The sequence below is a fragment of the Solea solea genome, chromosome 20, assembly GCF_958295425.1.
Source record: "Solea solea chromosome 20, fSolSol10.1, whole genome shotgun sequence".
Classification (NCBI taxonomy): Eukaryota; Metazoa; Chordata; class Actinopteri; order Pleuronectiformes; family Soleidae; genus Solea; species Solea solea.
In genome coordinates, this window is record NC_081153.1 from 17,879,408 (window position 1) to 17,894,048 (window position 14,641).

Consider the following 14,641-nt stretch of genomic DNA (forward strand, 5'->3'; position numbering starts at 1 on the left):
GTGTGTGTGTGTGGGGGGGGGGGGGTTTTCTCTGGGTTAGAGGCAGAGAGACAAAGACTGAGACTAAGACTATGATTAAAAGAGACAATGATGAGAGGACAGAATGTCCAAAAAAATGGAACGGCATCACTGACAGATCTACAAATAAGACACGGATGAGGAACACAGGGATTAAAGAGGTGGTTGTGGACTCATAAGAAAAAGGGCCTTCATGCTTTTGAGTGCTATTACACTAGATGAGACAGAACAAATAAGAGAAAATGAGTGAATCAGATGAGAATTGAGACAAAGGATGTGAAGTGCAAACTCACAGAAGCTGAGGAAACTTTAGCTAAGGGAAGGCAAATTTACAGTGGAGCCTGAAGCATGGGGATAATGGGTACAGTCTGAATGAAAAGGAAGGTGAGTGGACAGAATAATTGGAGGAAAGTGCACGTACAGGAGGGGAATAAATTTAAGCTAACAACACAGTGAAAGCAGAAAGTGGTAGACGGTAAACCGGGAGGAGAGATAAGAATAACAAAGATGGGAAGAAAGTTAAGAGAGCTGATAATAAACACAACACAAATGAGAGATGACAAGGTTAAAGAAATAAATAGGAGGATGGAGCGATGAAAAGATGACAGAAGACGTGATAAACCACAGTGTGGACGAAAAGCAAGGTAGGAGAGAAAGCTAATAAATGAAGGCATGAAGACAGAGAAGGGGAAAGATTGAGAGGATGGAGTTGTGATATTTTAAAATCTCAATTCAAGGGTTTCTTAAAGTTTGTCTGTGTGTGTATGTGTGATGGAGTATGAAAAAAGAAACTTTATAAATAATATAAAACATTCCGAGCTGAAGAACCATTGTTTAAAAATGAAAAGCTTAAAGGAACATTGCAGAGAAGTTAAGAATAAGTGCCAGAAGTTAATGGTGATAAGGCTATCGTACAAATATTCAAGACGACACATACTGTCGGCACTAATGTGCGGGTTACTTTGATTCCCAGCTGTAGCAGCAGTAAAACAGTTGACTAATGGAGCTGAAGAAGAGACAGAGCCACAGCAGCAGCAGATTTGAGTCCTTGTAACCTCACCGCTGAGACCTGAAGGATGTGCCGGTGCACAGACACAGTCTGAGCAAAGTCGTACAGATTCTGATCCACTCAGGTGGTTGATTAACACACATGTGGCGCATATTGACTCCCGCGACGTGTCAGGACTGAGCTGGTTGATTAAAATCACCTGCTCGTGCCCACGTTAAGATGTGCAGTCACTCCAGGGGGAGCTGACGCTACGACAAAGGGAGGCTGCCGCCCTCTTCTTCCTATGTTAATGCCCGCTGCCGTTAGAATAGATCATAATCGATCACATTTAACAAATGTTGCTTGGAGAACACTGAATTGGTCTCCAGGCTTGGGGAATCTGTCATCCCTTAAATGTATTAGAAATTGCACTTTGAGTGGGCAGGAGTGCAAATATTTGACAGATGCCAGAGGAAGGAGGTGGAGTCATAGGATAAGAGGAATAATGAAAGTGGATGTAGGCAGAAAAGTAAGGGCGATACAAAGAAATGGAATTAATCAAAGATGAGTGGACTTAATGAACACAGGTGAAAAGCGTGAGACAAAGTAAAGAATGATGGGGAAGTTAGCAGAGCCGTATGAACGATAAGCTACGGCGGCGGTGAAGAGGTTTGAAGAGACGCAGGTGAATAAATGCGACGGTAGCGGATCAGAGAGAAGAGCGGCAGAAGGTGAAGGGGTGACACAGCATGGAGGGATTGATGGAAAAGTAAGAGGAGGAGAGGTGAAATAAAGGGAAGAATGGCTGCTGCAGGATGAGATAAGATGTGTCTTGGTGGTAGCGAGAAGGTTTTGGCTCTTTTCCATACCTAAAAAAAGCTGTCCTCCCATTCCTCCCTCACTTGTCTTCCTCATTTAGTTCAGTGACTCAAAGCTGACAGCACACCTGGGCCGCCGAGCGGAAGCCTTCTTTCGGAGGACAAATTCAAACATGTGGGATGCTGATTAAAGGCTGTCCTGCTGTATGAGTCCTGTTTTATCGCGTGTCTTTCTGTACACAAACCCATTATAGTTAAACTGTTGAGTTGACCAAAGCTCACAAGGTACACTTTAATGATGAGGCTTGATTCAGAGGTTCTATGTCGGGTAGAAACACCGCTAACATTGGAGGTAGGAGTCTCAACATAGTTACCACCAGTGTGTCAAAAGTGATTGATGTGACCAAGAACAAATGATGATTTTATTTTCAGCGTCAGAACAGAACAGAAAGATGCTCACGTCTGCATGTTATAGTATATTTTGAGCACAAGATGCTTTTTTTTTTTTTTTCCTTTTTGTCTTGTATTGATGGATGTGTCTGGTGGTGGTTTTTCTTTTTTTTTGTAACGCAGCAAATGCTAATTCCTTTGTGACTGTAGGTTAACAAGCTCTCTTTTATGTAGTCAACAATGGGGCTGTTTTGGAGGTTGTTGTTTTTCCTGAATGTTAACCATGTCTGGTAATTTGTGGATAATGTCAGCATGTTCCCTCTCTGTGTTTTCCACAGGCTAACGGGCTTCCAAGTTCCTGCCCCGGTCACCAGCACAGGCAACGTCTTCTCTTTGAGGTTGACCAGTGACTTTGCTGTCTCTGCACATGGCTTCAAACTCAACTATGAAGGTCAGAAAGTGTCTATGTGTATTTGTGTGAATGCTGGGCCTCAGTACTAACCTCAGTGGCTCAGATAAAGGAAATATGCAAATAACAACCTCTGTGACCCCTTACTAAATGTCAGGTTAAATCCCAAAAATCTCAAAGGGCCAGTGTGTGAAGTGGGGAAAAAAACTACTCCCCTTATCCATATGAGGCGTGTAAATATATGAGGCATGTACTTCAGCCTTGGACACCATTATTCTGTGCCATAATAATCTTGTGAGAAGTGCCCGGTACTCAAAATAATAACACGCCAACAACTCCAAGCACTGAATGGGAATAAAGACGCAAGTGTTGGTAACCATAGGCAACCTAGGAAAGCACCATTCCACAAAAAAGAACCACATAACATCACAGAGCTACTGTATGTATGTAGAAAGCCTGATTTCTATACCGTTCAATTCCTTTGAGGCGCCATTCAGATTCTGAAAGTTTTCAAGGAGAACTGCCACGCTCTGAACTTGAGTCACACTTTTGACCCATTTCCTCAACACAGGGAAGGACTCACTAGACGACAAAGCTGTCAAACTGGGCTGGGCACATTGAAAGCCAGCATGAAAGCATACCGACAGCTCCAGAGTATGCATGTTTTGGGACAGGAACAAATGATTAAATTATCTTGATTTCTTTGTCACAGGACAGTTCTGGGTTCCAACCTGCCACTGCATTTCTAGTTGGCAGTTTACCCTTAGATTGTATATAAGAATGGACATAGTCTTCAGGCTGTGCCGTGTCAGTTTTGTCAACCCAAAATTCACAGATGTGTAACCAGGTACCAGCTGTCTAAAACTCACTTTCCTGTAAATGGGAACACGTGTTACTAAACTTATTATGTTCTGTTAAAGACAACAGAAACTATTAGTTTTCATAGGTACATTTTTATTCATGTTATTACCGTAATTACGTGGCGGTTTGTGTTATCGGAGAAATTCAATTCAATTCAAAATCAATGTGGGGTCATCTCAGTAACTTCACTCGCGCTGTTGCAGGAAGCCGGCAAATCAGCATCGTTGTTACCAGAAAAAACAGTTTTGGACATTGAGACAAAGATTTAAACAAGTGTTACTTTAAATATGTTTTATACTCTTTAAATTTCAAATTTAACATGCAAAATCGGGTGTTCATGTACAAGTACAGTTTAATAGTTGTTAATACACTATTTTAACATGCAGTAAATTGCAAATAACTGCCAGATATTGAAAGTTATTCTGGGAAAAATGGGCATTTTCTGGCCCTTTTATGGTTAAAATGAGCAAAAATGTCCAGACTGACATTTTGAGGGTTAGGTGTTAAAGGGTTAAACTGAGTTCTTTTTGTAACCAGTAGATTGGCCCCCTGGTGGCTCACTAATACTTCTGTCCTACTTCCTAGGCTTCACTTTTAAAACTGTAATTCCTTTCACAGCATCAAATAATATAGTCAATCGAGTAATCTTTGCTTGACTAATAATATTTAAAGAGGTAAAGGACAAGTTTCATGCCCATGCCACTATCTGTTTGGTTGCTTTTTTCAGAGGCGTAACAAGCAAACAGGACGTCCTCAAAACTGTGTGATTTGTCATGACATAATGAGCAACCCAGTATGTAGATATGCTGTCGTCTTTATTGTTTGGATATGGAGTTATTGCAATTCCATGTGTGTGTTATAAATAAGAGTCCACATTGTTACTGCAAAAGCCTCGTGCAGGTGGCAAAAAGAAAAACACAGCGTTAGCAAAATTTATAGGATATGAATATCAACACGGATTGTGCTATTTTTCTATCACCGTTACACTTTGCAATCATTTTTTTACCATCATACAAATAGGTTTAAGCTATAAACTTAAAAAAAAAAAAAAAATGTCTTTATTTATTCCAGTTTTAATTTGATTAACAAAGATTATTTTATTTAAAAAAAAAAAACAAAAAAAAAAAACATTTTCACACATTTTCCTTTAGGGCTGCAACATTTTCACAGATACAGTAAGAGATAAGATTAGATAAAGTAATGCTTAAAATTAGAATATACTCCACTTCAGCACCATGTCCTGTGCACATAAAAGATTTCAGATTAGATTAGAAAAATGTTGATGTGCCCAAGGAGATAGTTAATTCTGGAGCATAAAACAGGTGATGATCAAACCGTCTACTGGCGCACACACACACACACACACACACACACACACACACACACACACACACACACACACACACACACACACCAACAAAACAAAGATTCACTTAGTTCCCGCTCGTCACCAAAGATCTTGAAGATGTCAATGTTTTAATCTCCCTATAGCATGTGTATATGATTCTATATGTCTTGTACACTGTTAATGACAAGAATATTAGGCGTGACATTTTGCTTCATTTTATTGCAGTGACTTTAGGTGTGATAAAAATAATACAGTCATATAAGTATGTGTGAAAAGTTGCAAAGGTCCATAAAAGGTGTGTGGGATTGAGCCATGCGTCCTGCAGTGATCATAACACTGAACATGGATGATTACAGAATGCACAGATACTAACACACTAGTAATGATGATTTTAAAGAGAATAAAAGTCTAATTGAGGAAAGAAAGGGAATGGAAGAAAACATTAATGAGGCATGCTTATTTAAAGCATTATCCTGAATTACAGTCAGCCATTCACTCCCATATTAAGTGTAAGGCGGGGATTTCCTCACATCTCTATTCAGGTTTTTATTCACCAAGTTGTAAAGTGTACTTCAATTACGGACCCAAAAATAGGACAGTGACAATAAGCCATTTGAGAGCAGACAATTAGGATGGCTGGAATCGTGATTTACATTGAAATAGGATTAGTGGAGCTGTGATGAGTGTGTATTTAAAAAAAGGGCTCATAGCAAAGCAGGAGCAGAGAAAACTATGTGATGAAGACTGGAGATTTAGAGCCAGGCCTGAATACTGAAGTAGCCTGTGACATTGATGACACAATGCAACACAGGTAAGCAGGTGAAGTGGTGGAAGAGGTATAGGTAACGGTTAACCACACCAAGCAAGAACACATGCTGTCGAAAACCTTTAACCCAGCAGTTAAAAGTGGTCATGGCTCTAAAGGAAATGGACAAAGTAGCAAGAATGCTGTATTTCACTGTGAGTCAGAGGACAATTTAATAGATAGTAAAAGAGTGCCATGTATAAATAATAATAATAATACAAAAAAAAATTCCATTTGCTGCCTCCTTTACAAGTTCCTGCTATTGTGCTGGTTCACACTGCTGTGGTTTACTGAGGACATGGAACAATCATTAATTATAGTAACACCTGTGGTCTGTATGACACACACACACACACATACACAGAGAGGGACACACAGCTGCTGAACATGATCCACCGCTTCACTGTGTCTCTGCTCTCTATTTTTTGCTTGTCTGACAGTAAGGTGGATGGCTGGCAGGTTTTCATCTTGTTTATGTGTGTGGTTTGCCGCATAATGACAGTATCATTGATTGCAAAGTGCTGGGGTTTAAGTCTGCACAAATGCTGTGTCAGGGTGTGCATGTGCCTGCTTGTGCTACTTGTATGTCCAAGCAGTTGTCCCAGATTTATTCCCTGGCACAAGTTTCCACTTGCTACTTGGCCCATGTTCGTTCTGTGCGTGCGTGCGTGTGTGTGTGTGTGTGTGTGTGTGTGTGTGTGTGTGTGTGTGTGCTTGTGTCTATTAGGGGGGAGAGAGAAAGAAAGAGTTTCCTCTCAGTGCGCTCAGAGCTTCCAAGGGGCTTAGTGTACAGTATATGTAGAGCTCCTGCTGCTGATACATTCACTTGTCTCACCTACTAAATGTATGAGAACAAGCGAGTGAGACACCGTGGCAGGTCACATTTGCAGAAATGCAACATTACTGTATGCTGACTATACTAACTGTCTTTTTGAAAGCATATCATACTGGATACAAACACAGGGCTTGGAGCCTTAAATAACTTTTGGAGCACATTCAAAATGTATTAACCCATTAACACCTAAGCCTCAGAATGTCAAAATGTTTTTTTTTTTTGCCTATTTTAACCATAAAAGGGCCAGAAAATGTCATGTGACTAAGTGCTTTTTCCCATTATCCCAGAATAACTTTCAATATCTGGCATTTTTTTTACAATTCACTGTATGTTAAAATAGTGTATTGACATTTTAAAATGAAGAAAAGCAAAACAGTTTTATTTTGAAAAAAAAAACACTGTAGTTGTACATGTTAAATTTGTTTGAATGGAAACTATGTACAGTGGTTCTTCCAACGCTCTCCTCTCTGGTGACAAATATGTTGGTTCGCCGGCTTCCTGCAACAGTGTGAGTGAAATGATCGTACTAGCCACATGTTGACTTTGATGTGCAACTTCTCAGCTTTCAGAACTCATTGGAACTTTTCCGACAGCACAAACCGTTGCGTAATTACAGTAATGCAAATTGTGCTTGCGGCCCCCCAATCGATTACATGCGGCCCACCACTCAATATCATGTTATAATTAAAACATGGACCATGACCTCACCTTCTTTTAAACACTGTGTGTAGCTCAGGCACAGCTGCCAGCAAGGTCATAGAATATAGACAGAATATGATATAATATATGTTTGCTAGCAACAGTAATAATAAGACATTCAGTCATAATTATCACAATACATACAACATTTAATCACATAATATATATGCTTGTATGGTGTTTTAATTGCAGCTGTCCACATCATTATGTACAGAATTTTAAATCAATTTAATAGATGCATTTTGCATCGTAAATATGTTTTTATTGTGAAGTTTATGTCATTCCATTTCAAAACAAGCACATTTACTTTGAAATTTGGTGAAATATCATCATGGATATCTTAATTGCAATATCATGATGGAGCGTTGTACTTTAATTCTAAGATCATGCTACTGAACAGTTGTTTTTCTTACATTTTCATGATTAAAAAAAAATGTAAATGCATAAACAGGATAAATTAGAGCAAGGGTATACACAAGTTGTTCCTCTAAACGTCAGAAACGTTGATGCCCAAAATCACCTTTTCATCACACAACTTTGTGTCAGCACTGTGAACTCATAAGTGACATTTATGTTGTGTAGTCAACCTCTTTCTTATGTAGCCTTTTGGGCAGACTTAGTGTAATTAATTTACACACATGATCCTAAATACATTTCACAGCTCTCACACTATTTTTAGCCTTGGATGTGAGTGAAGCGCTCTCACTGTCAAGCTGCGCAACACAAAACTAAGGATAGAGATTCATACAGCGAGGAGCAGATTTTCTCAGACACAGCGATTCACCCCAGTTTGGACCATTTTTGTTGGCATGTCATTCATATTCCATGTAATCCTTATGTCTGATTGGCTGTGGGAGCCATTCCAGGGTGGAGATTTCAGCACCTATTACCTTATCTTTGTAAATAGGATGTTTTTAAAGGAAAAATACTTGCACAGTAGACTTTTTGTTAAAAGTTATCTTTATTTTCATTATACAACCAAAATTGCACAATGAAATTTCAAGTTCAGGTGGAGGCTGCGACAAGGGACCAACCTGACCTGTCTAACATGTTTTGAGGATGGGAGGTAGACCTGCAACTAACGATTGTTTTCATCATCGATTAATCTGTCAATTATTTTCACGATTAATCGAGTAATTGTTTGGTCCATAAAAAAACGTTAAAAAAGTTTGCTCTCAGAGGTCTCTGGAGCAAAGAAACCAGAAAATATCAGTAGTTACACTTGCCAATTGTCTATCATTGTTCTTTGATTGTATCTCATTGAAAAAACGTATGTGGGTTAGAAAATGAAGTCTTAATGAAAGGAATGAGAAAACAAAAAAAAAATAATTATTATTAATATCATGTTTAAATGCAAAAGCACATAATTACATGCCATTGTTGAAATGATGTTCCCAGATACAGATCACACAGTGGGAGTTACACAAGAGTCGTCACCAGGGTATTTGATCGGGGGCCAATCACAGCCTCATATGTTATTTAACTCCAGTCTTTTTCACTCCTGTGTGTCTTAGACTTGGTTACAATTCCATAAAAATACTAATTATGACAATGAAAATATTTTTTTTATTTGTATGTAAATGTTACTGTAAAAAAAAAGGTAATTAAGTGACCATTGGCCCCCGCAAATCTTCACATTATAAAATCTGACCCTCGTTTAAAGAAAGGGTAGACACCCCTGATGTAGACAAAAAACAAATAACAAAATAATAATACATTTATTATTACGATATTATAGAGGAGGATGATAAGAGAGCAAATCTCAGCCTCCTGACAAGTCTGTATCTGACTTTGCTCGGTCTCTTTGTGCCACTGTATTTTAACGTTGGTGATAACGGTGTGACTACGAGACCTTGATATTTTCTCAGGTGGTATAAAAAGTTTGAGAACCACTGCTCTACAGTCTGGACTAAGTTGAAACACGAGAACAAAAGTTGGAGTGACGAAGCATCACAAGTGACGCACCGCTGCTGTGTGAGCCGAGACTAAACTCACCTCACCTATTGTCATGAGCTCAGTGTGAGACTGAAAGAACTGGATCGAAGCCAAGCTGACTTTCCTTTGAAGCACGGCTAGGTTTAGGTAGAGGGTGAGGATTTGAGAAATTTGGAAGGACCTCTTATAGCCATCTGATGATGAGGCCTCTGAGACATCTGCTGTGGTGGTATTCCAGGCATGCCATACTATGAGGGGACCCTGAGGCATTTGCAGAAGATCCTTGAGTGCTTTTTATATCCCAACTGGCCTCTGAATGCCTGGGAACACTCGCCCCAGGAGCCCAGAAGGGCCTTAAGGACGTGGATGAGTAAAATAAGTCTGGACATTTTTGCCTCTCCTGCTGCTACTACTGCACATTATGGAAAATGGATATGAATGAATAGGTGGTGGGAATTAACATACCATGGGATCTATAGGACAAAAAAAGAATTGGAGGTGTATGGGTACATTATGGAATATGTTCACATTACCAAACAGAAAATCCAAGAAAAAGTCAGTTCATAGATCTCACTATTGGGTGGAATTTCGCCAGGTGCTGGGTGTTGCTCCATCCTTTTCAACACGTCCGTCCACTTGTGAGACAGACTTTGATGTGATTGTTGGACTCCTAGAGAATTTCTTCCTCTTCCTCTGAAGACAGTACAGGTCATTACTAATTCATGCAGCGGCACATGCCATACAGGGTGTACATGTGCGTGTGTGTGTGAGAGAGAGGGTGTGAAACAGAGGAAGACAGTGATGTATTATTTAGCGTGATGTCGGAGGCAGTTTGATATTGTGCTGATGAGACAGAATCAAAGATTATTGATGCACTTAGACACTTGTGCGCACACCACCCCACATGCGCGCACTTTCGCTGCGACTTTCCTATACTTTATCTTTGTTTATCTTAATCTGGCCCCCCATGGTTTGTTTTTTTGTGATCATTCAGTCACAGAAAAAGAGTAAGATAAGCAATAATCATGAAGTTAAATCAGTTCTAATGTAAAGTGTCACTGCTAATTACTAGTTTGACTGGTTTTATTGCATCTTTGTCGCCAGAAAGGGAAAAAAGTGGGAAAAACACCTGCGCATAGTTTCAATTTTTAGCCTGTTTTTGGACATTGAGACAAAAAAGTAACACAAATACTGTGTGTGTTCATGTACAACTACAGTGTTTTTATTCATTTTAAACTGTTAATACACTATTTTAACGTGCAGTAAATTGCAAAAATACTGTCAGATATTGAAAGTTGTTCTGGAAAAATGGGCAAAAGCACTTAGTCACAGGTCAGCTGTTAAAGGGTTAAAACATAAACACCAACTTCTTTAGTCCATAGACTGGAGTCCTTGCACCTCTTCTTCAAACATTCTGCCATGTGACTCACATGTCTGCAGAGATTCCTCTTCACTCTTCTCATCTTTTTTTACGAAACTGCTTCTGGAATTACTACTTCATGTTTCTCTCCTCCTCTGCTGACAGTCAAGCTAACACTTCTCTTCCTCTCATTTGCTCATAAGTGTATACATATGGTTCATTGACAGAAGGCATAAATAAATAAAACCGAGAAGACGGGGATGGGAAAAAGAAAACTCAATGGAAAATGGTGCAAAATGGTATTGGTCGGGGATTGAAATGGAAGCAGTGGTGCTTTCAAAATAAAATAGAAAGAAGATCCTGGCAGCAGTTTCTGAAGCGTACTCACAGGTCCACAGTGACCTTCTGGCCAAGAACGTATTTCCTTAACGTGCTGCTCAGTCATCTTGATATTATCGATTATGAATTTCTTAGAGCGAGCTTGTGGTCTGCACTCAGTACGACTCTAACAGTAAAATGATGTTTATCGACGGCGGCAGCAGATAAAGGAGCTTCCATGTATTAAAGTAAACCAGTTGTGCCAGTTGTGCCAAGTCTAGAAATGGAGGTGTTATGGACATATTTAAGACACTATTTTGTCCGTGTTGCAGCAGAGAAAAGGTGTTTGTTCATTGCTTTGGAGAAGGCACTTCAGACTTAACAACAACAGGTTTCACTGAGAAAACACAGACAATCACTAATCGAACACGTAGCGAATGCTGCCTGAATTCCTCCTAATTTTCTGTCCAGAGTGAATCAATGGTCCTCTAAGTGTGATATTGTGTCGTCTCCCGCTATGTGCCTCGCAGACTTATTTTGAAATTTAAGGTTTTTAATATTTTTCTATTACAAAAAAATATTGACAAATATTGAGCTCGCTCCCTATGAGGGTATTTCTCCATCTGGCTCCTAAATAGCTACTCAATGGGCTCTCTGTTGTGCAGAAGTATCTATATGAGTTTAGTCTCAGTGGAGCTTAATTGTTTCCACAGTAGATTTCACTTTACAATAACACTTGTCTCAAGGTTTCAATATGAGCAGAAGAATAATTCTCTGCATTATAATCACATGTGCTCTTGTCTTTCACAAAGAACGCACAAGTACAAGCCTTTTTAGTATCCGTGGAGGTGGACATGCACTTGAAATAGATGGGAAATGCTGAGGGTTTGTGTGTGGTCATGTCTGTTTGAGTTCAATCTTGTTTTCCTTACAGGAACAAAACGATGAGTCCACACCACGAAAATCATGTAGTACATTAAGTTAGAGTTAGTCATAAAATATAGAATATAAGTCAAATGCAGTGCCCTCTGAAGTCACTGAGACGTGTGTGTGTGTGTGTGTGTGTGTGTGTGTGTGTTGCGGTGCATGTGTGCTGGCTGCTGCAGCTCTGATCTTTATCAAAGAGACCTGAGGGCACTGACAATACCCACTCCATCTATCACCTTCCTATCTGGCCTTTTTTTTTCTTTCGCAGTTTTCTATCATTTGCTCTCTCCCTCCGCTTCTCTCAATTCAACAATTGAATCCAGGTCAGCTGCTGTGATAATGGTCGTCTTTCATCATGAGAAGGGGGGGGGGTCAAATAGTTGAGGTTGGATGGAGGAGGTTGATATGATATGAAAGAATGTCAAAGGTCTCAAAAATGGTATGTATATTAGAATATAGTTATACATTAGTGCTGTCAAAGTTAGTAAGTGCTTAACTAACCACTCAGGGCACCGATGGCACCGATAGTGCCCGTTATATTCTGGCAGCTGCCCGGAGACTTCCAAATGTGAATGTGTGAGGACATTCTCAGGTGGATGTTTTTGTTGTGATGTTAACTCGTGTTCTTGTTGCGTACAGGATGTAACAGTCATCCATATTCAGCCTTTATTTTAAGATGGCCTGGTTGACACTTGATAGGCCTGAGTCTCTTTGAAATCACATCATTCTATGTGTTGGTCTGTGTTTAAAAAAGAAAGATGCAACTAAACAACGGTGTTTGAAATGCCCGCTGTCTGATTACTCATTCATTTAGTCATTAGAAGAAAAGCAAACTTTTAATCACGATGAATCCAGATGAACCAATTTCAAACTTTTTAATCTAAAAGACAGCTATATCTATTATGAATACAGTACATCGTATGTAAATTACTTCATACTGGTGCTTTCTCTTTATTAAGTCAGATATTTTTTTGATACAGTCATACTGTTTATTTCTCGATTCGATTTCAGCAATTCATTGAAAGCAGCAAGGATGGTGAATCTCGCTGTTACTTCAAAGCTTTCAATAATTCATCTGCGGTGAGGGAATACTGATCCCATTAAGAACTGGCGAACATACCAGATACTACACTACAATTTTGGCCCAACTGTCTGCTTTTTCTTTCTGTATCTGTAACCGGGAGTAACTTAATTTATTGCTCCGTGTCTCAGCTCAGAACACATTTTCAGCACCCACAGTGTGTGGCAACACACGCACACACACACACACACACACACAGCTGTGGCTCAGTTCATACATTTGAAATGAGCAGGAATATGTCAGTTCTGTCCCCAGAGGAAAGTGTTTGTAGAGTCCTGGTGAGTGCCTCTGTGTGTGTGTGTGTGTGTGTATGCACGTCTTTGTCTGTGCCTGTGTGTAATGTATATTCATATGTCCTACTTATTCCCATGTGTATACAGCAGGCAAAGTGTGAAGAATGTGAGATTTAACAAGGGACAAAATATGGAAGAAGATATAATAAGTAATGAAAGATTGTGAGTAGAAGTGGCAGAAATCAAAGCACGAGTGGTAGAAAATAAGCAAAGCTGTACTGGAGTTGTATCAGGATATATTGTGTTTAATATGCACTCAAGCTTTTCTTTTGAATGCATCATCACATATTTTTGTCCAGTCTAACGAAGTGAGAAGGCTACTCCGTATCCACCAAGCGAGTGCAAGACCAAACATCAAAAGATTTGTTGCAGATCGCTATGAGAGATCAGTAAGATGATGAACGTACAGGACGTTCCGTTGCATTTTTATCAAGCCAACCAAGCAGCTGACCATCACAGTTGGGGAAAAAACATGATTTGCTTTCAGTGCCTAAACCTAATCACAAACAGTACCACAATCATTTCATGTGGATGTTCTCGAGACAAACATGATATCAATTCCTTAAGAAACATATTTGAGAATGCAGTTCCAGCCATTTTTCCACTTGGTCAAGTGAAGAAATGAACTTTAACCGATTTATGATGCTGCTGGAATTTGTTTAAGCCACATTCTATTATAGAGTTTTATGCTACTCGTTTAGCATAAAGAGTTTTTTTTATAATTGACAGAAACACAGTGAATAGAAGTGGGGCTTTTATTTTCTTTGAAGGAAATGACTTTGACGTGGATTTTTTTGTCAACTTTATTTCTTTTTTGAATCCCAACTCTCTCTATTGTTGTGGGATTGTGACTTACTGTATATATCGGAGCAGCTGTCTGATCAAAAACACATTTATCTGTAAATCAGTAAAAACAGTATATTCTTTCTAATATTCTAAAGATTATTAGTCTGTATTGGTTGGTGCAAGATCAATGGTATGAATCAAAACAATTAGTCATACACATACATTGCTATTGTTAGGTTATTATTATTATCGTAAAGTCCTATATGGATAAACATTGAGTGATTGATTGAATTAATCAGCATACGCATATATTGACACATACAGTCAGATTTGTCGTAGAACGATCGTTAACATAAGAAATGTAATGTTTTGTCTCCGTCTTCATTTCTTGAGTTGAATAATTTACCATGGATGAGGCATGGGAGTGAAATCATCTCAAAACAGTCCAAATTTTAAACGTGATTAACTCATGTCTCTTTTTTTGTATGTATATTTATACCTTTCATATTTCTAAAGTAGCATAGGCGTGTTATTCAGTATTTGTTATCCACTGGCGGCTAAAGTCAGCCAGAGTTTATCTAAAAAAAAATATGCTGACAGGTCTATGACACAGCAAAGTTTTAAATATATTTATTTCTATAAGAATTGTTTTTGTTTTTGTTTGTTTTTTTGGGCCCCTTTTTCCAGATTTTTTTTTTTAGAATGTGAAATGATGCCAGACTTATTTATGGATTGATTTATTCATGTTGATTTGTGAGAACAGGTGAATT

General features: G+C 38.9%; 1 protein-coding gene across 1 annotated transcript in view; it reads left to right on the forward strand.

Moving 5' to 3' along the window:
• Positions 1-14,641, forward strand: part of csmd3b (CUB and Sushi multiple domains 3b) — a 333,314-nt gene that overhangs the window by 119,678 nt on the left and 198,995 nt on the right. The window contains exon 3 of the mRNA XM_058618912.1: positions 2,553-2,665. Within this exon, the coding sequence (XP_058474895.1) occupies positions 2,553-2,665 (113 nt within the window). The remainder of the gene's footprint in view (positions 1-2,552; positions 2,666-14,641) is intronic.